Raw genomic sequence first — 26,095 nt, forward strand, 5'->3', positions numbered from 1 at the left:
TAGGCCGACAAGAGGGGAGGCCACATTGGATTTGGTACTGGGTAATGAACCTAAGCAAGTGTTAGATTTGTTTGTGGGAGAGCACTTTGGAGATAGTGACCACAATTCGGTGTCTTTCACTATTGCAATGGAGAGGGATAGGGACATACGTTAGGGCAAGGTTTATAATTGGGGGAGGGGTAATTATGATGCGATTAAGCAAGAATTAGGGAGCGTAAGATGGGAACAGAAACTGTCAGGGAAAGGCACAAATGAAAATTGGAGCTTGTTCAAGGAACAAATACTGTGTGTCCTTGATAGGTATGTCCCTGTCAGACAGGGAGGAAATGGCCGTGTGAGGGAACCATGGTTCACAAAAGAGGTTGAATGTCTTGTCAAGAGGAAAAAGGAAGCGTATGTAAGGATGAGAAAACAAGGTTCAGTTGGGTCGCTTGAGGGTTACAAGGTAGCAAGGAATGAGCTAATAAAAGGGCTTAGGAGAGCTGGGAGGGGGCATGAGAAGTCCTTGGCTAGTCGGATCAAGGAAAACCCCAAGGCTTTTTACTCTTATATGAGAAATAAAAGAATGACCAGGATGAAGGTAGGGCCGGTCAAGGACAGTAGTGGGAACTTGTGCATGGAGTCAGAAGAAATAGGAGTGGCGTTGAATTAATACTTTTCTTCAGTGTTCACCAAGGAGCGGGGTCATGTTTTTGAGGATGAGAGTGTGATACAGGTGGGTAGGCTGGAGGAGGTAGATGTTCTGAGGAAGGATGCATTAGCAATTTTGAAAAACCTTAGGGTCGACATGTCCCCTGGGCCAGATGGGATATATCCAAGGATTCTTTGGGAGGCAAGGGATGAGAAAGCTGATGGCTTTGATCTTTGGGTCCTCACTGTCCATGGGGATAGTGCCAGATGGCTGGAGAGTGGCGAATGTTGTTCCTCTGTTCAAGAAAGGGAATAGAAATGACCCTGGTAATTATAGGCTGATTAGTCTTACTTCGGTGATCGGTAAGTTAATGGAAAAGGTCCTGAAGGATAGGATTTATGACCATTTGAAAAGATGCAGCTTAATCCGGGATACTCAACGTGGATTTGTGAAGGGTAAGTCTTGCCTTGTGGTGATCACAAGTTAACCAGATGCAACACAACTGAGCGACCACTAGAGGGAGCACGGGAGAGCCATATAAATAGATCAGGACAGGAAGTGAGGACACACTCTTCACAGCAGGCGGGCTGGTAAGCAGGACACACGGCAAGCAAAGCTGGTAGTTAGCACTGGAAGGTAGTTCTAGGTCGAGCTCTGGAAACTGAACAAACTCACAATAAAGCATCTTCTCCACACTTGAGACTGCGAGCTTTATTAAGACACGAGGAACAACACATGGTACCAGCAGTGATTTCAGGACGCTTACGACAGGACAACTCAGCTGCAGATACAGAAAGCACAAAATGGCATGGAAATCTCCTACTGGACATTTGACTGGGGAAGACATCGCTAATTCGAGGATGTGGCATGGATACCCACCTCAGCTGGACACGACTGGTGATGTAAGAAATGTCTGGAAAAGGTTTAAACAAATGTTCGGTTTTTATCTCATAGCTAATGATGTAGCAGAAGCCTCAGACAAAATTAAAATAGCAATTCTCATCGAAGGGCCTGTCAATAGGAAAGTGTATAATGGATTTAAACACTCAAAAGGTGAAGACAGGAACAGCTTACAAACGTTACTAAACAAATTTGAAGAGTACTGTGAGAAATTTGAACAGCAAGGCATGCTCACAGTCCAACCTGCACAGAGACTGAGTGATGCAAGACTTAAAAAATCACAAAAAGATCAGGAAATCGCGAATGCACAGTACAGATCAAAAAGAAGAAATAACATGAATTTTTCACAAAGCCAAAACGCTGAAATCCAGTCCAGATCGGAAAGAAAAGGTAACTTACAACTTTTAGAAAGAAAAAACGCTGAAATCCGCGATAAAATGGCGTCGGAGCACATTTTGCAGTCTCTGGTAAGCAAAGAACTACAAATCGCGTCTGCGCATGCGCCGGAACCGGAAGTCGCGCATGCGCCGGAACCGGAAGTCGCGCATGCGCAGTTTACAAAAGATCACGGCGCCGATCGTTATGCACATGCGCAAGCCGCGCATGCGCAGTCAAAAAAAGTCTTCGTCGCGGACCGTCATGCGCATGCGCAAGCCGCGCATGCGCAATGGACACCGAACCGCACAAGGAAAGAAAGCCGATTTGCGCATGTGCAAGTCGTTCCTACGCGTGACGTCATGACGTCTGAGAATCCTGACCACGCCCACTTAAAAGGGAAATGCCCGAAAATTGAAAACAAGACACTTAAAGTGGTAAAACCCAATTTTCTTGCCTCAGAACACAGAAAAACGCCTGAACTTAAACCAACAGTGAAAAACAACTTGCACAAAACCTTGGAAAAAGCTGCCTTCACCACACACAGTGAAGCGAACAAAAAGAATTCCGAAACAACAAAAGATGATTTGTTTTTCGACGATTACCTCTCAGACCTGACTGGGTCAGTCGGATATGCTTATCACAGCATCAGCGACACGGTCGCAAAGCACAACACGAACCAACTCGTGGTAGATGAATCCAACCAAGATGATTTGGTTTTCAAAGAATACTACTCAGACATGGCTGAGTCAGTCGGATATGCTTATCACAGCATCAGCGACACGGTCGCAAAGTTCAACACGAATCAACTCGTGGTAGAAGAATCCAACCAGGATGATTTGATTTTCGGAGAATACTACTCAGACACAGCTGAGTCAGTCGGATATGCTTATCACAGCATCAGCGACACGGTCGCAAAGTTCAACACGAATCAACTCGTGGTAGAAGAAGCCAACGAAGATGAAATGGGTTTCAAAGAATACTACTCAGACATGGAGGAGTTATTTGGACATGCTGATCACAGCATCAGCGACACCGTTGCAAAGCTCAACACGACTCTACTCATGGTGGATGAATCCAACACCATGGTGCCATGGCAGCTCGTCGATACATTGGATGACAGCAATACCCAAGACGAAGACGACGCCACACAGAGAGCACAGGAAGACTCCACGGAGCGAGCGATGACAGGCTCCACAGTGCGAGTGATGAAAGACGCCAACAGGGATGCAAGCAAACACTCCCGGGCGGACACCAAGCATGAACAAGACCATGAAGGTAAACCCGCTGTACCTGAGCAACCGCAAGCAGACTATGAAAGTCTACCAAGCTCACAGGAACAAGAAGAAAGAGCGGACTATGAAAGTCCAACACGCTCACAGGAACAAGAAGAAAAAGCAGACTATGAAAGTCCAACACGCTCACAGGAACAAGAAGAAAGAGCAGACTATGAAAGTCCAACACGCTCACAGGAACAAGAAGAAAGAACGGACTATGAAAGTCCAACACGCTCACAGGAACAAGAAGAAGACAATGCACCTCTGCCCACTGCATGCGAAGACAGTGACAAGGTGCTCGCACTCGACGTACAGGATCACAGTGAGACTGACAGTTCTCAGCTTGTCTGTACAGAAGCACAGAGTCGGGCCACCCAACAGTCCAGAGAGACGATGCCAAAAGAAAACATGCAGATTTTGACTCCAGAAGAGGAGCACCTGGAGCCCAGAGAGACAACGCCAAAAGAAAACATGCAGATTTTGACTCCAGAAGAGGAGCACCTGGAGTCCACAGAGACAATGCCGAAAGAAACCATGCAGATTCTGACTCCAGAAGAGGAGCACCTGGAGTCCAGAGACATCAAACAAAAAGAAACCATGCAGATTTTGACTCCAGAAGAGGAGCACCTGGAGTCCAGTGAGATAACATCAACAGAAATCATGAAGATTTTAACTCCAGAAGCGGAGCACCAAGAGTCTAGAGAAACCACGTCAACTGAAATCATGCAGATTTGGACTCCAGAAGAGGAGCGCCGAGAGTCCACAGACACTGCGTCAAATGTAATCAAGAAGACTTTGACTCCGGAAGACGAGCACCAAGAAAGCAAAGATGCGGAATCCAATTCTCCACAACTGATTGATGTCACCTGCACCGATGCAACATCAGATCATTCGCACCACTCGCGAGACGGAATGCTCAATGACTCAAATTATCCACTCGGGACACTCATAGAGTATAACAAGAAAAACAAAAGTCAAAAGAAACACAGCAAGAACAAAAACAACATGAAGCGCGACAAGACCAACAACAATACCAAGAAGCACAGCAGAAACGAGAACGACAACAGCAAGAAGAAAAGCAACATGAAGCGCGACAAGACAAACAACAATAGCAAGAAGCACAGCAGAAACGAGAACGACAACAGCAAGAATAAAAGCAACATGAAGCGCAACAAGACAAACAACAACGTCAGGCACAAAGATAGCGACAACGACAGAGGCAGAAACAACAAGAATGGCAACAAACACAACAAAGTCAGGAGCAAAGATAGCGACAACAACAAAGACGGAAACGACAAAAACAGCGACAAGTACGGCAACGGAAACAACAAAAACAGGAACGACAGAAACAACAGCAATGAAACAACGACTTGTACACAATGGCACTACTTGGCACATGATGGACGATGCCACAGCACACTGCAAAACGATAACAAGACTACAAACATGTCATGGGATGACAACGAATCGCACAAACTCACGTCTGCTCCAGAACAAGCAAGCACACCAGCATCCAAGGCGGATGAGACAATAAATCAACACCACAAGCACAAAAAAAAAAAAAAGTCCATGCCAGTCAACATCAGTGATGTGACCATGCAAACACCTCGGGATGACGCATTGGGTACTTAAGACAACAAGGAACACCAACAACATTCACAGCGGACTTGCAATATCAATATCACCACGTCATCAACAACAAAAAGAAAAAAAAAAAAGCTCTGAACAAATTCATCAAGTTTGGACTCATAAATGTGTTTATTAAGTTTGGACATATAAATACATTGGCTTTGTTAACTAAGGCAATAGCATCATCACTTGTATAGATACGCATATCATAAGTTACTGTTTTGTATAATTTTCCTTAATGATGTACAGAAACTATGTAATGAGAAAGAGGGGGATGTGGTGATCGTAGATTGACCAGATACAAAAACAACAGAGCAAACACGAGCGGGAGAGCTATAAATACACTGGGACAGGATGTACAATTTTCTTTAACGATGTTCAGAAAATATGTTAAGAGAAAAAGGGGGATGTGGTGATCACAAGTTAACCAGATGCAACACAACTGAGCGACCACTAGAGGGAGCACGGGAGAGCCATATAAATAGATCAGGACAGGAAGTGAGGACACACTCTTCACAGCAGGCGGGCTGGTAAGCAGGACACACGGCAAGCAAAGCTGGTAGTTAGCACTGGAAGGTAGTTCTAGGTCGAGCTCTGGAAACTGAACGAACTCACAATAAAGCATCTTCTCCACACTTGAGACTGCGAGCTTTATTAAGACACGAGGAACAACACAGAGCGGGGTCATGTTTTTGAGGATGAGAGTGTGATACAGGTGGGTAGGCTGGAGGAGGTAGATGTTCTGAGGAAGGATGCATTAGCAATTTTGAAAAACCTTAGGGTCGACATGTCCCCTGGGCCAGATGGGATATATCCAAGGATTCTTTGGGAGGCAAGGGATGAGAAAGCTGATGGCTTTGATCTTTGGGTCCTCACTGTCCATGGGGATAGTGCCAGATGGCTGGAGAGTGGCGAATGTTGTTCCTCTGTTCAAGAAAGGGAATAGAAATGACCCTGGTAATTATAGGCTGATTAGTCTTACTTCGGTGATCGGTAAGTTAATGGAAAAGGTCCTGAAGGATAGGATTTATGACCATTTGAAAAGATGCAGCTTAATCCGGGATACTCAACGTGGATTTGTGAAGGGTAAGTCTTGCCTTGTGGTGATCACAAGTTAACCAGATGCAACACAACTGAGCGACCACTAGAGGGAGCACGGGAGAGCCATATAAATAGATCAGGACAGGAAGTGAGGACACACTCTTCACAGCAGGCGGGCTGGTAAGCAGGACACACGGCAAGCAAAGCTGGTAGTTAGCACTGGAAGGTAGTTCTAGGTCGAGCTCTGGAAACTGAACAAACTCACAATAAAGCATCTTCTCCACACTTGAGACTGCGAGCTTTATTAAGACACGAGGAACAACACATGGTACCAGCAGTGATTTCAGGACGCTTACGACAGGACAACTCAGCTGCAGATACAGAAAGCACAAAATGGCATGGAAATCTCCTACTGGACATTTGACTGGGGAAGACATCGCTAATTCGAGGATGTGGCATGGATACCCACCTCAGCTGGACACGACTGGTAATGTAAGAAATGTCTGGAAAAGGTTTAAACAAATGTTCGGTTTTTATCTCATAGCTAATGATGTAGCAGAAGCCTCAGACAAAATTAAAATAGCAATTCTCATCGAAGGGCCTGTCAATAGGAAAGTGTATAATGGATTTAAACACTCAAAAGGTGAAGACAGGAACAGCTTACAAACGTTACTAAACAAATTTGAAGAGTACTGTGAGAAATTTGAACAGCAAGGCATGCTCACAGTCCAACCTGCACAGAGACTGAGTGATGCAAGACTTAAAAAATCACAAAAAGATCAGGAAATCGCGAATGCACAGTACAGATCAAAAAGAAGAAATAACATGAATTTTTCACAAAGCCAAAACGCTGAAATCCAGTCCAGATCGGAAAGAAAAGGTAACTTACAACTTTTAGAAAGAAAAAACGCTGAAATCCGCGATAAAATGGCGTCGGAGCACATTTTGCAGTCTCTGGTAAGCAAAGAACTACAAATCGCGTCTGCGCATGCGCCGGAACCGGAAGTCGCGCATGCGCCGGAACCGGAAGTCGCGCATGCGCAGTTTACAAAAGATCACGGCGCCGATCGTTATGCGCATGCGCAAGCCGCGCATGCGCAGTCAAAAAAAGTCTTCGTCGCGGACCGTCATGCGTATGCGCAAGCCGCGCATGCGCAATGGACACCGAACCGCACAAGGAAAGAAAGCCGATTTGCGCATGTGCAAGTCGTTCCTACGCGTGACGTCATGACGTCTGAGAATCCTGACCACGCCCACTTAAAAGGGAAATGCCCGAAAATTGAAAACAAGACACTTAAAGTGGTAAAACCAAATTTTCTTGCCTCAGAACACAGAAAAACGCCTGAACTTAAACCAACAGTGAAAAACAACTTGCACAAAACCTTGGAAAAAGCTGCCTTCACCACACACAGTGAAGCGAACAAAAAGAATTCCGAAACAACAAAAGATGATTTGTTTTTCGACGATTACCTCTCAGACCTGACTGGGTCAGTCGGATATGCTTATCACAGCATCAGCGACACGGTCGCAAAGCACAACACGAACCAACTCGTGGTAGATGAATCCAACCAAGATGATTTGGTTTTCAAAGAATACTACTCAGACATGGCTGAGTCAGTCGGATATGCTTATCACAGCATCAGCGACACGGTCGCAAAGTTCAACACGAATCAACTCGTGGTAGAAGAATCCAACCAGGATGATTTGGTTTTCGGAGAATACTACTCAGACACAGCTGAGTCAGTCGGATATGCTTATCACAGCATCAGCGACACGGTCGCAAAGTTCAACACGAATCAACTCTGGTAATTATAGGCTGATTAGTCTTACTTCGGTGATCGGTAAGTTAATGGAAAAGGTCCTGAAGGATAGGATTTATGACCATTTGAAAAGATGCAACTTAATCCGGGATACTCAACGTGGATTTGTGAAGGGTAAGTCTTGCCTCACAAATTTGATTGAATTCTTTGAGGAGGTAACTAAGTGTGTAGATGAAGGTAGAGCACGTGATGTCGTTTACATGGATTTTAGTAAGGCGTTTGATAATGTTCCCCATGGTCGGCTCATGAAGAAAGTAAGGAGGTGTGGGATAGAGGGAAATTTGGCCAATTGGATAAGTAACTGGCTATCACATAGAAGACAGAGGGTGGTGGTGGATAGAAAATTTTCAAACTGGTGACCAGTTACCAGCGGTGTACCACAGGGATCAGTGCTGGGTCCTCTGCTCTTTGTGATTTTTATCAATAACTTGGAGGAGGGGGCTGAAGGGTGGGTCATTAAATTTGCTGATGACACCAAGATTGGTGGAGTAGTGGATCAGGTGGAGGGCTGTGTAGGCTGCAAAGAGACATTGATAGGATGCAGAGCTGGGCCAGAAAATGGCAAATGGCGTTTAACCCTGATGAGTGCGAGGTGATTCATTTTGGTAGGAAAAATTTGAATGCGGATTACAGGGTCAACGGCAGGATTCTGAGGAATGTGGAGGAACAGAGAGATCTTGGGGTTCATGTCCACAGATCTCTGAAGGTTGCCACTCAAGTGGATAGAGCCGTGAAGAAGGCCTATTGTGTGTTTGCATTTATTAACAGGGGGCTTGAGTTTAAGAGCCGTGGGGTTATGCTGCAACTGTACATGACCCTGGTGAGACCACATTTGGAGTGTTGCCTGCAGTTCTGGTCACCTCACTATAGGAAGGACGTGGAAGCATTGGAAAGGGTGCAAAGGAGATTTACCAGGATGCTGCCTGGTTTGCAGGATAGGTCTTATGAGCAAAGGTTGAGGGAGCTAGGGCTTTTCTCTTTGGAGCGGTGGAGGATGAGAGGCGACTTAATAGAGGTTTATAAGATGGTGAGGGGGATAGATAGAGTGGACGTTCAGAGACTATTTCTCGGTTGGATGTAGCTGTTACAAGGGGGCATAACTATAAGGTTCAGGGTGGGAGATATAGGAGGGATGTCCGAGGTAGGTTCTTTACTCAGAGAGTGGTTAGGGTGTGGAAGGGACTGCCTGCTGTGATAGTGGAGTCGGACACTTTAGGAACTTTCAAGCAGTTATTGGTAGGCACATGGAGCACACTAGAATGACAGGGAGTGGGACAGCTTGATCTTGGTTTCGGACAATGCTCGGCACAACATCGAGGGCCGAAGGACCTGTTCTGTGCTGTACTGTTCTATGTTCTCAGCGCGGTGCCAGCCAACGGTACCCCTAGCAGCAGGAATGCATGCAAGGGCCTGAGTCCCCCACAGTTCCACCGATGGGGCCAGGGATGCAGAAATGGGGGGTGGGGGGGGGGGGGTGGGGGGGGGGTCATGCAGGGGCGGAGCCCGCAGTGCCCACCAGGGCTACCATGCAGCCCGTTGGACCTGGTTGGGCATGGGGTACGCACTAAGCTGACATGACACCCTTTCACCCCCTCAAACAATGGATATTGGAATTCAACCAGCAATGGTGTCCTTCCTGCTGGTCACCACAGCCCTGGGGGATGCCCTGCGGCTGTGTGAGCTGGAGCTGGTCAAAGAGGAGGAAGCTGCGGCAGCAGAGTGTGTCACGGAGGAGCATGCAGCAGCGGAGCCTGCACCAGAGGAAAAGGAGGCAGCTACCCAGACTGGAGAGCAGGCTGCCCAACAGGCCGAGGAGGAGAAGGTGCCAAAAAGGAGGCTGATCTCGGAGAAATAAGCTAAATTTACATGCCTGCAGAAGCCTGGCAACTGTGGAAGAAGTGCTTTGCCCACAGGAATTAAATGGTTCTTTGTGGCAAACACACCCTTGCCCAGGTTTTGACATCTGTAGAACATTCCACCCAGTGTTCCTGGAGCACTGACCGGAGAAGGAGCAGGGCAGAGGGAGGCTGAAACTCTGTGCAGATGCACAAATGGCAGGAAGCCATCGAGGGGCTCAACCTGCCGTTGGTCCAGACACTGAGGATGTTCAAGGGGGAACCAAAAAGGAGTCAGTCAGAAAATGATCACTGCCATGTCGTAGATTAGACAAGTCTTATCTCAAATGCCTCCAAATGTCTGAGAGACAATGCAAGTGATGATCGTTGATATCTTGAGAAGTGGGCAATGACGTGTGTGCTCTGCTGCAGGCTGACATGTGACCTGGAACTTAGAGGCAACCCCAAGACTGTGGCTTTGAAAATGACGACAGTGTTAAACCTTTATGCCAGCAGTCCTTCCAACACTCTACTGAGGACATGTGGAATATTGCCGAGGAAGAAACTCATCGCTACATCAAAGAAGTGACAGATGTCCTCTTCAAAAGAACCAGAAAGTGCTGTGATACAAGGTGGAACCTGATAGCCATGTTGAAATATCTGGGAATTTTGGGGCCACAGTAGGCCCCTGTCACGTGCAGGGCGTTATTAATTTCACACATGAGGAAGTCAAGGCTTCTTAGGATCAGCCTACAGCATTTTTCCGCATTAAGTGATTCCAGTCTGATTGATCCATGGTTAAAGGAAGTGCCTCCTCCAGTTGCGTTTTCTCATGATGCTTACATTCTACATCACACCCAAGTGGCGCTGCCGCACTCAAGGATGGTTGGATTCTGGGTGATGGGTTATTCGCTCAAAAACTGGCCATTGACGCTGGGGGAGCAGCCCCAAACTCCAGCTGCATAACGTTCTAATGAATGCCATGGGTCAGCCAGGGCGCTGATTAAGCAGATAAATTTAGGTTCTGCTGCCAGGACTACTCCAGTAGAGCTGTAATATGTGTCTCAGAAGGTCTCCAGGGTTAATGTTGTCTGCTGGTCATCACGTAACCCTGCGCAGCAGAGAGGGGAGAAACTGCAAACCATTGACCTGGAAGAGCCACACTTCCCAGCCAATGTCACGGATTGAGAGAAGGGAGCAGTGATGGCAGATCAGAAGTTAATGCTCCTGCACCAGATGCAAGGGGAATGAAAAGACACGTGAGGAAGGGCCGATAGTTGCTCAGTCGCACCACATTCCAGCAGGAATCTTGCTTCTGATGTTAGACCCATGGGACCTCTTCCCAAGATCAGCTCACCATTGCTCAACCATTCTCTGTGATTGCCTTCCTAGACATGGAGCGGTCATTACTGTGCCTTCACTCATATAGATTGTTACCTATTCTTCATGTGCTAATACTACTGACCAGATCAGGACAATAAGACCATCCAACAGGCGTGAATAAAGAAAACAAGACTATTAATCACACACAACCATAAAGGGCGTGTGTGCTCTTTCTTTTATGCTTCTAATCACAAGGACATGGTGCCACTAGAACATCTGCAGCTGAAGGATGGCCAGGCTGCTGAATACAAAACCCCAAGTCCGAACACAGATACATAGAAGATAGAAGCAGGAGGAGGCCTTTTGGCCCTTCGAGCCTGCTCCGCCATTCATCACGATCATCCAACTCAATAGCCTAATCCTGCTTTCTCCCCATAGCCTTTGATCCCATTCTCCCCAAGTGCTATATCCTGCCGCCTCTTGAATATATTCAAAATTTTAGCATCAACTACTTCCTGTGGCAATGAATTGCACAGGTTCACCACTCTTTGGGCGTGATTCTCCGAAACGGAGAGAAACAGCCGACGCCGGCGTGAAAACCGGAGTGTTTCACTCCGGCGTCGGAGGCCACTCCTCGCCCCCTATTCTCTCTCTCCCCCCCCCCCCCCCCCCCCCCCTAGGAGCGGCAGTGCGCGAATCTCGGGCGCCGGGCCTTGACGCTTGCGTCAAAACGGCACGCCGAGAATGACGCGGCCGGCGTCGCCTAAGTGACGTCAGCCACGCATGCGCAGGTTAGCCGGCTCCAACCCGCGCATGCGCAGTTGCCGTCTTCCCCTCCGCTGCCCCGCAAGACATGGCGGCTTGATCTTGCGAGCGGCGGAGGGGAAAGAGTGCGTCTCTTAGAGACGTCGGCCCGACGATCGGTGGGCACCGATCGCGGGCCAGTCACCTCATGAACACGCCCATGGTGCTCGATCCTCCCTCCGCCCCCCACAGGCCCCACACTTACCGGTCGCACAATGTTTACGCCGGCAGCGACCAGGTGTGGTTGGCGCCGGCGTGAACCGGTCGGGTTCGGCAGGCCGCTCGGCACATCCGGGCCGGAGAATCGCCAGTCGCCATGAGAAACGCCGAGCGGCGATTCTCCGAGCGGTGTGTCGCAAAACGAGACACACCATTTTGGGGGGGGGGGGGGGGGGAGAATCGCGGGGGATGCCAGGGCGGTGTGTCGTGATTCGCCCGGCCCTCCCGCGATTCTCCCACCCGGCGTGGGGAGCGGAGAATTGCGCCCTGTGTGTGAAGAAATGTCTTCTTATCTCTGTCTGAAATACTTTACCCTGAATCCTCAGACTGTGAACCCTGGTTCTGGACGCACCCACCATTGGTAATATCTTCCCTGCATCGACCCTGTCTAGGCCTGTTAGAATTTTATGAGTCTCCATGAGATCCCCCCTCATTCTTCTGAACTCCAGCAAGAACAATCCCAACCTCGTCAATCTCTCCTTATATGACAGTCCCGCCATCCCTGGAATCAGTCTGGTAAACCTTGGCTGCACTCCCTCGAGAGCAAGAACATCCTTCCTCAGAGAAGGAGGCCAAAACTACACACAATACTCCAAATGTGGCCTCAACAAGGCCCTGTACAATTGCAGCAACGCATCCCTGCTTTTATACTTGGAACCTCTCGCAATGAAGGCCAACATACCATTAGCCTTCTTTGCCGCCTGCTGCACCTGCATGCTTACCTTCAGCGAATGGTGCACAAGGACACCCAGGTCCCACTGCACACTCCCCTCTCCCAATGTGCAACCATTCAGGTAATAATCTGCCTTCCTGTTTTTGCTTCTAAAATGAATAACCTCACACTTATCCAAATTATACTGCATCTGCCATTGATTTGCCAACCTGTCTAGATCATGCTGTAGGATCCCTGCATCCTTGTCACAGTTCACCCTCACACCTAACTTGCTATCATCTGTAAACTTTGAGATGTTCCCTTTTGTTCCCTCATCCAAATCATTAATATATATTGTGAATATATATTCCGGTTTCCTCCCACAGTCCAAAGATGTGCAGGTTAGGTGGATTGGCCATGATAAATTGCCCATAGTGTCCAAAATTGCCCTTAGTGTTAGGTGGGGTTACTGGGTTATGGGGATAGGGTAGAGGTGTTGACCTTGGGTAGGGTGCTCTTTCCAAGAGCCGGTGCAGACTCGATGGGCCGAATGGCCTCCTTCTGCACTGTAAATTCTATGTAAATAGCTGGGTTCCCAGCAACGATCCCTGTGGTACCCCACTGGTTACTGCCTGCCAATTTGAAAAGGACCCATTAATCCCTATTCTTTGTTTCCTCTCTGCCAACCAGCTTTCTTTCCACCTCAATACATTCCCCCAATCCCATGCGCTTTAATTTTGCACAATTATCTCTTATGCAGGACTTTGTCAAATGCCTTCTGAAAGTCCAAATATACCACATCGACTGGCTCCCCCTTGTCGACTGTACTGGTTACCTCTTCAAAGAATTCCAACAGATTTGTCAAGCATGCTGACTCTGACTCTGATCCTGCAACTGCTTTCTATATGTTCTGCTATAAAGTCCTTGATAATGGATTCAAGCATTTTCCCCAATACCGATGTTAGGCTTACTGGTCGACAATTCCCTGCTTTCTCTCTACCTCCCTTTTTGAATATCGGAGTGACGTGAGCTACCCTGCAATCTGCAGGGACAGTTCCAGAGTCTATAGAATCCCGGAAGATGACCGCCAATGCATCCACTATTTCCACAGCCACCTCCTTAAGCACTCTGGGATGCAGATTCTCAGGCCCTGGGGATTTATCCATCTTCAATCCCATCAGTTTTCCCAGCACCATTTCTCTACTAATGTTGATCTCCCTCAGTTCTTCCCTCTCACTAAACCTTTCATTCTCCAACATTTCTGGGATCTGATTTGTGTCCTCATTTGTGTAGGCAGAACCAAAGTATGTATTCAATTGCTCAGCCATTTCTTTGTCCCTTATTATGCATTACCTATTTCTGTAGGGGGCCTACATTTCTCTTTACCAATCTCTTTCTCTTCACATATCTGCAGAAACTCTTCGTGTCAGTCTTTATGTTCCCTGCAAGCTTCCTTTTGTACTGTACTTTCCCCTTCTTAATCAATCCCTTTGTCCTTCTTTACTGAATTCTAAATTGCTCCCAATCCTCAGAGACCTATTATTTTTCTTGGTCAATCTGACTGCTTCTTCCTTGTATCGGATACGATTTCTAATTTCCTTTGTAAGCCGTGGATTGGCCCTCTTACTCCCTTTGCTTTTGTGTCAGACAGGAATGAACTGCTGCTGTAGTTCCTCCATGCGTTCCTTGAATGTTTGCCATTGTCTATCCACTGTCATCCTTTTAAGTAACTCTCCCCAATCTATCAAGGCCAACTCGTGCCTCATATCCTCACTGTTCCCTTTGTTAAGATTCAGCACCCTAGTCTCTGAATCAACTACTTCACTCTCCATCTTGATAAAAAATTATTTCATGTTATTGTCGTTCATCCCCATGGGGTCTCGTACAGATAGATTGGCAAGAATTCCCTTCTCATTACACAGATTTCCATGGAAAATCACGAGACACATTGTTCCAATTAGTGTACCTGCCAACAGTCCCAATTCTCTTTCTCCTGCCAGTTGGACAATTTTCTAACCAGATCATAAAATTGCACTCAATTTTCAGAGCGTTATCTTCAGCAAATAGTTTCTTCTCAGGAAATTTATCAAATTCCTTCTGGAATTCCATATGAATAATACATTTGCTGTTTGCTGTTATACACAAGGGGTGCGATTCAACGGAAAAAAATGAATGCCCGGTTTTGGGCACATTTAGCAGGGTGTTCCTCAATGGTTGCAATGCCATGAGACACCAAATATTACACAGCACTTTGCCATTTCTTTTGGTCTCGGGGAGTTTCTCTCCACGGAGGCTGCACTGGCAAGCCCAGCAGGAAAGGCTGCTCTCAGATCGAGGCATCATTTTGTCTGGCTGCGCCTATCCCTTTCAGCTCCGCCCCCCTCTGTTTCAAATCTCCCTCCCCCCCCCCCAACCCCTACTTTGGGGAGAACCCCTCCATCTGGTAAGGGCCTGATCCCTGGCTCGGCTTACCTGGCACCCTGACACTGTTAGCCTAGCACTCTACCAGCCTGGAATCCTGGCAGTGCCAAAATGCTCGGGAGCCAGATGGTGTGCCAGGTACCCTGTTCTGTGCCCAACAGGTGCCATTACGAGCAAAACCCAGACAGCAACGTCTCACAAGATTCTGTTAAATCTCGCGAGGTGTTTTAAGCGTTGCAAACCTCATGAGAGGCCTCTAGCAGATTCAACAACCTTGTCCCAACATTACGTTGGGCACGATGAAACCTTTGAACTCTACCCAAGACAATGGCTGGAATTTTCTGACCCCCGGTGGCAGGCTTTCTGGCAGCGGAGGCAGCTCACCATTGGTTGCCAGCGGGTTCTTCTGGGTGCCGCCGAAGCCAATGGCCATTTGTGTTGTTAGCCAGCCATGGTGCTGGGCATCCCCCACTGGCCGATGGAGAGCCACCTCCGCTGCTGAAACACAGGGGGCTGGAACTTTCCGGCCAATATCCTGATTTTCCAGAAACCCGGAAGTCATTGGGTGCAAATATGAGCCCGCATTAGCCGTGCACAAGACTAGAAGTGCAAGCGGAAAATCACATAACTGGGAAAGGCGATTCTCGCTGGAGATATTGTAATTCCTGATTTTCCCTATCCCTCACTGGCAAAGTCACAATGTGGGGGTGAACCTCATTATAATAGATTTGCACCAATTTCAATGTAAATTATGATATCGGCGTTGGGCATTGGAGAATCCCACCCCGGATATTTTCTGTGGGCTGACTCTACACTCTTAAGTTGTTGAGGGGCAGTCATAATGAACACATCATGAGTATATATCCCCGACTGTCTGACCATGAATTTAAATACGCTAAAAGTAATGGACAGAGAGGGTTTTAAATTGGATAAGGCCCTTGAATTTCAGTGTGTGGTATCGCAATGCACGAGTAACTCACGGCCACTTTGAAACACTGAAACGATTCCAACTTTGTGCCACCCACACCTTACCATGATTTCTGTAAGCACCAAACCCACCAGGCAATGCTCATTGGCTGCATGCATCAGAAGAGGGTCCCAATGTCATGAATAATTGCACTATTTAAAGCTAGTTTGAACTTTTTAAAGAGGGTGTGCGTTGTACCTGCTAGAAGTGTTTAGATGTTTGGGAATAATGTGGTGTGCAGCAATCAACAATGGTTGATTGTGGGTGAGAGTGTACATATTGGCTGTCAGACACTGCATTGGAAGACTGGGTTCCAAGGCAGAATAAAAGAGATGTCGTGTATGTTCATGGTGGCAGGAAGCCCTCGATAGGCTCTGGCTCAGAAAATAGTGAGATCAAGGCCAGGAGAGGATCCCGCTGCTTCTTCTGCTTCTGGCCTTCTTATCCCACTCTCCATTTAACACTCCCCTTCCATCATGTTGGTGCCCACAATTGGAAACCATTGGCACAGTGGGGCTGAAGTGACTTTTAAAGGTTGCGTAAAACCTTTTGGCTTCTGTAAGCAGCGTTTCTATTATAAAGCACATTGAAGGTTCAGGTTCAGTATGATTTTTTTAAAATTCATTTAGAGGATGTCGGTTTCACTGGCTAGGTAGGGCAGCATTTATTTCTTTAGTAACTTGAGGAAGCAGGCGATTAATTTATTTTAACTATGTACAAGGTTTTGCGTATAGCAGCAACTCGCTCCCAGAACAATCCTTGCTGGGAGGGCTGGTCTGTCTAGGTTCTGGTTTGGGCCAGCCCCAGGCCTCTTCCCCCTATCTGGTATGTCCGTACTCCATGAGTCCCAAGAGAAGATTAATGATGGCTTCCCCGTGGTCTTCTTGAGGGTTATGACAATTTTCCATCCCTAAATGCCCTTGCAATGATGGTAGTGAGCTGCCGTTTTGAATCGCTGCAGTCCGTAGGGACACTCACAGTGCTCTTACAGAGGATGTACCAGAATTTTGACCCAGTGACAGTGAAGAAATGTGATATATTTCCAGGTGAGGATGATGAGTGACTTTGAGGAGAACTTCTCGGTGGTGGTGTTCCCACGTGTCTGCTGCCCTTGTCCTTCTAAATGATAACAGTCATGCATTTGGAGGGTGTTATCGAAGGAGCCTTCATGAGTTCCTGCAGTGCATCTTGTAGATGGTACACACGGCTGCCACTGTGCACCGTGGTGGAGGAAATTAATGTTTATGAATGGGGTGTCAATCAAGCAGACTGTTTTTTCCTGGATGGCGTTGAGTTTCTTGAGTGTTGTTGGAGCTGCACCGATCCAGGTAAGGGAGGAGGATTCCATAACATTCCTGGAGATGGTGACAGGCTTTGGGCAGTCAATAAGGGTCGAAGGATTCCTAGCCTCTGACCTGCTCTTGTAATCACAGTCCTTATATGGCTAGTCCAGTTCAGGTTCTGGTCAATGGTAACTCCCAGGATTTTGATGGGGTATTCAGCAATGGGACTGCTATTGAATATCAAGCAATGATTGTTAGATTGTCTCTTGTTGCAGATGGTCATTGCCTAGCACCCATGCAGCACGATTGTTACTTGCCACTTGTCAGGATATTATCCAAGTCTTGCTGCATTTGAATATGAACTCCTTTAATACCTGATTAGTTACAAATTGTGCTGAACATTGTGCAATCATCAGCGAACATCCCCACTTCTGACCTTATGGAATGAAGGAAGGTCATTGAGAAAGCAACTGAAGGTGATTGGGCCTAAGACACTACCCTGAGGAACCTCAGCAGTGATGTCCTGGAGCTACAATGATTGATCTCCAAGAAGCACAATCATTGTGCTAGGTATGACTCTAACCAGCTGAGAGTTTTTCTCCTGATTCCCATTGACTCCAGTTTTGCTAGAGCTCCTTGATACCGCATTTAGTCAAATGCTGCCTTGATGTCGCTCTCACCTCACCTCTGGAGTTCAGCACGTTTGTCCATGTGGTAATCAGCAGGAGGCTTCCTTGCCCATATTTGACCTGGTGCCATGAGACCTCATGGGGTCCAGAATCAAAGTTGAAGATTCCCAGTGCACTCAATCCTGACTGTTTAACACTGTGCCACCACCTCCACTGGATTTGACCTGCTAATGGGGCAGGACATACCTAGGGGTGTTGATGGTGGTGTCCTGGGACATTATCTGGAAGGTATTATTCCGTGAGGATGACTATGTCAGGCTTTTGCGTGACTAGTCTGTGAGACAGCTGTCCCAATTTTGGCACAAGCCCCCAGATGTTAGTAAGGAGGACTTTGCAAGGTCAACAGGGCTAGGTTTGCCGTTAACATTTCCGGTGCCTAGACCGATGACAAATGGTGCATTCGGTTGTATGTTTTTCGCCTTTTCATCCATCTGATTGGCTTGCGAATCCATTTCAGAGGGTATTTAAAAGTCAACCACATTGTTGTGGACCTGGAGTCGTGTGTAGGCCAGACCAGGTAAAGTTGGCAGATTTCATTCCCTGAAGGCCATACATGAACCAGATTAGTGAACCAACAATAGTTTCATGGCCATCATTAGGCTTTTACTTCCAGCGTTTTGTAAATTAAATTCAAATTCCACCATCTGCCATGGTTAGATTCCAACTCAGGTCTCCAGAGCTTTTCCCTGAGTCTCGCCTGGTGACAATACCACTACACTCCTCCCCTTTACAACCAAGGATTTGTCAGACAATTACACACTACCTGGAACGTCGCCCTCTAAAATATCCAGACAACTTCCAAAGGATTGAACCTCATGAGTGGTCAAAAATTCTTTGTCAAAATGAGAATACCTTACACTAACAACGACGTAATCTATCGGTACATGACTCCTGGTTTCACTTCCAAGTTTAAAAATGGAAATATCGACCAGTAAATTAACATCAAAAAATTCTTCTGCTATAAAAGCTTTATTTCCTCAAGCTCGAATAAAGGGTCATTGACCCCTGTTTGCCTTTGCATAGATGTCAATAGATGTGCTGAGCATTTCCAGCACTTCCCATTTTGATTGCAGCAAAAATAACCCTTGTTACCAGCCCTGTGAAAAATAATCAGATTTGCGTGCCCCGAACCACCGCTCTACGGTGCCCCCAGCCCCAAATAATGTCCCCCCCCGCCCGCGGATCAGCCCTCCCTCTACTGTGGGGGCGCTGGACTGAGTCCGCAGCCGCCACACCGAGTTCCCATTGCGTGAGACCATGAGAAACCCACGGCGTCAGGAACTCGATCGGTCGAGGGCAGAACATTGGAGGCAGGCCTGAGGCTGTCGATACGGCATGCGGTGTACGAGTACGCTGCTTTGGAGGGGGCGGAGCATCGCAAAAGCAGCGCAGTCCCAGATTTGGCCGAAAACCTGGATTCTCCGGCCATTCGCTGAATGCGATTTCAGCGTTGGCGACCGGAGAATCCAGCCCCTGGTTTGACACAACAGAAAATATGAATTTTTGAAAACGTTAATGTATGAAGAAAGCATATACAACAGAGTCAAAGCAATAAATTGATGTTTTAAAAATGATAATTAACAAAACTTATCATTCAAAAGTGTCAAGTAGCAGAGCTAAATAATACAACCTCTTTGGCCGGATTCTCCATTCCTGAGACTAAGGGCGCGATTCTCCGCTGCCCAGGCCGGGTGGGAGAATCACGGGAGGGCCGCTCTGGCCCCCCCTGCGATTCTCCCACCTCCCCCAAAATGGCGTGTCGTGTTTTGCGACACACCGCTTGGAGAATTGCGGGTCCCCGTTTTTCACGGCGACCCGCGATTCTCCAAGCGGCCTGCCGTTCCTGACCTGTTCACGCTGGCGGCAACCACACCTGGTCACTGCCGGCGTGAACATGGCGCCAAAGGTGAGTTTGTGGCTTGTGGGGGGCGGAGAGGGGAGCGAGCACCACGGCCGTGCTCGGGAGGGAACTGGCCCGCAATCGGTGTCTCCAAGGGACGCACTCTTTCCCCTCCGCCGCCCTGCAAGATCAAGTCGCCACATCTTGCGGGGCAGAGGAGGGGAAGACGGCAACCGCACATGCGCGGGTTGGCGCCGGCCAACCTGCGCATGCATGGCTGCCGTCATTAGGCGCCGCCGACCGCGTCATTCTCGGCGCGCCGGGCCTTGACGCCAGCAACACTTTCTGTATCCCCTCTCTCTCTCCCTCAGCAGCCAAGGCACCTGCTTCACAATTTTTAAAAGTACAAGTGAACCTCGTCATCGGGAATTTGGCCCATTGGAGACAGAGAATCGCGGATGTCCCGGAGAATACTGGGTCGGGCCTGCTAATGAAATGCCAATGGCACTTACTGCATATGCGTTCTGGAATGCATTGACGGCACTGTCAAGGCGATGGAGAATTGCGATTCGGCGTGAAATCGGCACCCGTTGCAATTTTGACATCAGATCTGATTCTCCGCCTAATCGCTTTTCCTATTCAGGCATCGGTCAATGGAAAATCCCGCCCGTTGCCTTTTCACTGAAGAAACAGAGCTAAAGGGGAACAGACTGGGCCCCAAGTCTTGATCACCAGGGAAAAGGCGGAGGACCAGGGGCGAGACAAGCATTTGGGTTTAACTAAAACTAACCTTGCGTTCGCTGGTGGTACACACCCCAGGCTGGCCTTGGCAGACAACACATATGCACACGCGCATGTATGCACACACAAACATGCACACACACATGCGCACACACACGAAGCGTCTCAAGTTTCTAACCCCTCATACAGCATCCTATTCTGGTGAATTATAATGCCCTGATTTTCTATTACTTTGTTATTCTTCCTATTTGATGGTGCTCAAAACTACACGGGGGAATTTTCCGGCCGTTCTTGCTCAGGATTTCTGGTCCCACCTACGGGGAAACCCCCACTGCTGACTTCCCGGTGTCTATTGAAATTCTATTGACAGCGGTTGGACCTCCAGCTACCAAGAAACTTGCCGGGGAGTTGTCGGAGATGTGCATGAATTCCCCCCCACAGTCTATGTCCTGCTATAATCTTTCACAACCAGCATTTCCTCACTCACCACCGGATCTAATGGTCACATTCTTTACATCTGTTGCACATTTAAGTGATAGAGGTCATGGTTTGGAAGGTGCTATCTAAGGAGGTTTGATGATGTGCTGCAGCGCATCCTATATATTGTACACCCTGGGCAAAATTCATCATTTCGCCACGCCGTAAACACGATATCGGTCGGAGAATCGGGCGTATGGCCAAAATCGATGCTTGTGCCCAGCGCCAATTCAGCTGCCATGCTTCGGTCCCACGCTATTGGCGATAATGAGGTGTTCAGGAGGCAGGCTTGAGTCTGTTGCCCACGCTGGGGAAGAGGGTGTCCCTCCACTCCACACTGGCATGGAGCTGTGGGTCCACCTCAGACTCTCGGAGGCATGTCTTCTCTGAGCCATCTTGGTGGCTGCAGTGAGTGTGTGGTAAGTGCAGCGTTTAAAAATAGCTACAGTAGCCAAGCTCTTTGGCCCTAACTTCAGCTCCAGAACTTAAAATGTTCACTGGGCCGGGAATTGCTCAAATTATGCGGCAGCAGAGTGCTGGCCCATTAGCATGTCCTGAATTGCTCCAGAAATATTGCTGAAATGGGAACTCGTACTGCACACTATTCAGACCTGGCATCAACACTTAGTCTCGGTGGTGCAGGGAGTCAACGTGTATGTCAATGAAGCCATGAACACCACCACATGAAGGTTCTCCTGCAAGCCACACACAATTCTGACTTGGAACTATCACCATTCCTTCACTATCGCTCGGTCAAAGTCCTGAAATTCTTTCCTAACAGCACTGCGGGTGTACCTACACAACACGGGCTGCAGCAAGAAGGTATCTCACCACTATGTTCTCAAGGGCAATTATTGATGGGCAATAAATGCTGGCCTAGCCAGCAATGCCCACATCCCATGAAAAAATAAAAAAGTTAAACAAGTGGAGTCTTGTTAACTATATCTTGAGGAAATGGTCTGTCTGTAGGCATCTCAGGACAGGATTTGAAGTTAAGGTGTAAACTGTGGTGGGGGGCGGGGCTTGTTAGGTGTAACAGGGGTTTGAAATTATCCTGGGAAGTAGTCTGTGAGAAGGCAGGCTGCCTATGCCCAAATGGCAGTTCGAGGAGCATAGAGACAAGCTAGGCTAAGAGGTATTCCTGATTTTGAGTCACTGCACAGGGATTGCTTGGAAGGAAAGGTCCAAGTTCATGCAGAATTACAGACTGTCAGACCTGCCTAGTAAAGCTAATGGAAGCGATTGACAGTGGAATTATTGCAGAGAGAGGTAGAGGGAGAGCTAAAGAGAGCAAAGAAAAGTGTTCTGGAAGTCAAAGTGCCAGGCAGGGTTTGAGGAAGAATCAGAGTGAGTCACTGGAAGGTATGTGCATGAGCGTGGTGTGTGAGACGCGTGTGTGAGGGGAGTAACTGAGGGGAATGACTGAGGGATTTGGATTCCAGTTGTTAACTTTCAAAGGGAACTAAAATGTTTTATAACTTGGGAAATGTCAGAAGTAAACTTGGGAAAGATGTATTTGACTCAAGAGTGGGAGCAATGGAGAACATGACAGATTCTTACATCTGGAAGACAGTTAAGTTCAGAGAGATGTTAAGAACAATGGTTTCCAAGAAGAAAGAGAAAAAATATATCTAGGGACAGGTTGGGAGCAATGTTGAAATGAAGTGCCCTTGAATGTGCTCTGTTGTAGCTGTGAAAATAAGCAAAGTGAAGCAGTCTTCAGCCAACCAGCATTGTTTATGTTGTCTTCAGAAAGGAGCACAGTAAGAAGTCTTACAACACCAGGTTAAAGTCCAACAGGTTTGTTTCAAACACGAGCTTTCGGAGCACGGCTCCTTCTTCAGGTGAATGGAAAGGCTTGTTCCAGAAATGTTTATATAGACACAGTCAGAGATGCCCGGAATGCGAGCACCTGCAGGCAATCAAATCATCAAAGATGCAGAGAGAGAGGTAACTCCAGGTTAAAGAGGTGTGAATTGTCCCAAGCCGACTGAACTGGCTTGGGACAATTCACACCTCTTTAACCTGGAGTTACCTCTCTCTCTGCATCTTTGATGATTTGATTGCCTGCAGGTGCTCGCATTCCGGGCATCTCTGACTGTGTCTATATAAACATTTCTGGAACAAGCCTTTCCATTCACCTGAAGAAGGAGCCGTGCTCCGAAAGCTCGTGTTTGAAACAAACCTGTTGGACTTTAACCTGGTGTTGTAAGACTTCTTACTGTGCTCACCCCAGTCCAACGCCGGCATCTCCACATCATTCAGAAAGGAGAGTCTTGTTCTAAAGCTTTTGGAATTCTCCAGAGCAGAGTGAGTGGTGAAAAGCTCGAAGATATATCTTCCCAATGGCCTTGTAGTAACATTTATGGAATGCATAAAGATTAAATATCTATAGGAGCTTCTGCCTAAAGGGATGTTAGTTTGTGAGTTTAACTAAGTAAGAATCTTTTGGGAGCAATGTCCTGCAAAACTAATTTTAACTGTGTATTTTACTATTCAAAATCTCCAAAAGCGTTATTGGAATTTGAGACTTTTAACGTCAGCACACACATCTTCTTGGAGTAAAATTAAAATTGAAAATCACTGCGATAGCTTGCCTCAGTTTTCCTTTAGGAATCAGTTAGCCCGCCAATTACCACCTGCCAGATCATAACAAGTTCCATTTGCCACAAATTGGAGGTCAAACACCTATAAATGGATAGTTTTAATAAAACATTTTCCTGGTATAACATGCACGATGATAACTCAACTCAAAAAGTGCTTACCGATCAGAGATTCAAATTTGGAGGAGGGTTTTTCTTTGGTGCTTGGAAACGGAGAACTAGAGGCATGAATGCAGCATTTTGTAGGTGGTTGGTTAACTAAACAGAGAAAATATTATAGATCAATATATGATTTAACCAAACAATTCATCAGTAATATGAGCAGAATATCAAATTTAAAAAACTGAATTGAGAATTTGACATGGTAGGTCAGGCCTTCTTAGACATTCTAAGGCTAACACAGGAGGGAACAATTTTGACTCTGAAAATCCCTTTGATATTCAGGGCAAGTCCATAGATGCACTGACTGAAATATTGGCACAATATTGTAGCCTCAAAAACCAATGAAAATTACTCCTGCCACAAATATTTTTGTCTGTTGAATATACATATATTTTTGACAACGATGCTGAAGAATCAAAAATTATGCTTTAACCATTCCAAGTTTATCTGAGGCATGAACAATGTAAGCTATGAAACATGGTGTATCTTTCCAATAAAATTTCGAAGCATTGATTTTCAGATTTGAGAAAGAGACAGAAACAGCAGGGTTTTTTTCATTGCCTCGCTGGAAACTTTGGAGCTAACCTTTTCTAATTTTACCAGCTACCTCCCAGTGGAATCAGCCATTTGGAACTCACTGTGTACCAAGATATTTCTTAAAGGGGATCTGCATTATGGGTGCTCGAAGGATGAGTTCAAGAGTCACACATTATTCAAAATTGAGGTCAAAGTCATAGGTGGCTTAAAAGTAGTCCATTAAGAAGCTACAATTTCAAAATGATTTGCAAGTTAAAAGGATAGGGAAAGCAGAGGGCATGTGATCTCTGCAGTTTGTGGCAGAGGTTTTCTGCTCTCTTGCTGAAATGTTAGGATGCTCTTCCACCTGGTCTTCCTCAATCTTCTCCAGTCTTTCTTGTGCGTCCATCTCAAGAAAGCAGCTGCCAGATGAGGACTGTCCCTTCAATCCCTGAGCACCCATTAATATTCTTTATTTTTTGGGGCCGGTTGTTTACTCTACATTAATCACTTGCTCAAGTAGCTCTGGCCAAACACCAAAAGACCGAGACTGAAAAGGTTCACCTCGCCCTTCCATCATTTTGGTTGAGGTCGTCTTTCAGCTTGTCGGGTGACATTTGTTAACCCTTGCTAGATACTTGAGTGGACAAGGGGATACAGGATGCTGCAGAAAGACAACATGTAAGCCTGAACCGGAGGCCCTCAACGTGAGACCTCTGATAGCACCATTCTCAATGTCTATTATCTTTGTTTCCCTCCATCCCTCGCGGGTAAGAAAGAAAAAAGTATTAAAAGTTTATGACCATCTGCCCGGCCTTCACGATACAATGTTGGTTAATTCTATAATATTCTTAAAGGCACCATGTATTGCCATGCCAAGATTTAAAAAAATTAGTAAAAGTTTTTTTAATGAGTTAAGGACAAATACTGCAAAACACAAAAGCCAAAATTGTTGAATACGTTTTGCAACCTTTGGTTCATAGCCTATAGCAGTTCAAATGCACACCCAAACATTTAAATTGTGTTGAGGATTTCTGCATCTGCTGCCCTTTTGGACACTTCTAGATCCCCATCACCCTCTAATGCTTCTAACAATTACTTCAAATTTACTTAAACGAGGAGTCAGGAACTTAAGCAAGGAGTCAGGAGGGCTAAAAGGGGTCACGAAAAGTCATTGGCAGTTAGGGTTTAGGAAAATTCCAAGGCTTTTTACACATACATAAAAAGCATGAGGGTAGCCAGGTAAAGGGTTGGCCCACTGAAGGACAGGGGGGGGAATCCGTGTGTGGAGCCAGAGGAAATGGGCGAGGTACTAAATGAATACTTTGCATCAGTATTGACCAAAGAGAAGGAATTGGTGGATGTTGAATCTGGAGAAGGGTGTGTATATAGCTCGGGTCACATTGAGATCCAAAAAGACGAGGTGTTGGGCGTCTTGAAAAATATTAAAGGTGGATAAGTCCCCAGGGCCTGATGGAATCTACCCAAGAATACTGATGGAGGCAAGAGAGGAAATTGCTGAAGCCTTAACAGAAATCTTTGGTCCCTCACTTTCTTCAGGTAATGTCCCAGAGGACTGGAGAATAGTCAATGTTGTTCCTTTGTTTAGGAAGGGTACCAAGGATAATCGGGAACTGCAGGCCGGTGAGCCTTATGTCAGTAGCAGGGAAATTACTGGAGAGAATTCTTCGAGACAGGATCTACTCCCATTTGGAAGCAAGGGGTCATATTAGCGAGAGGCAGCACGATTTTATGAATGGGAGATCGTGTCTCACTAACTTGATAGAGAATTTTGAGGAGGTCACAAAGATGATTGATGCAGGTAGGGCAGTGGATGTTGTCTATATGGACTTCAGTAAGGCCTTTGACTGGTACAAAAGGTGAAGTCAC

The 26,095-nt window shown here is 46.8% G+C and overlaps 1 protein-coding gene across 1 annotated transcript in view; it reads right to left on the reverse strand.

Annotated features, from left to right (window-relative positions):
- Positions 1 to 26,095, reverse strand: part of LOC119977312 (transmembrane protein 182-like) — a 172,284-nt gene that overhangs the window by 65,560 nt on the left and 80,629 nt on the right. Inside the window, exon 5 of the mRNA XM_038818079.1 lies at positions 23,690 to 23,785. Within this exon, the coding sequence (XP_038674007.1) occupies positions 23,690 to 23,785 (96 nt within the window). The remainder of the gene's footprint in view (positions 1 to 23,689; positions 23,786 to 26,095) is intronic.

This window comes from Scyliorhinus canicula, chromosome 14, assembly GCF_902713615.1.
Source record: "Scyliorhinus canicula chromosome 14, sScyCan1.1, whole genome shotgun sequence".
NCBI lineage: Eukaryota > Metazoa > Chordata > Chondrichthyes > Carcharhiniformes > Scyliorhinidae > Scyliorhinus > Scyliorhinus canicula.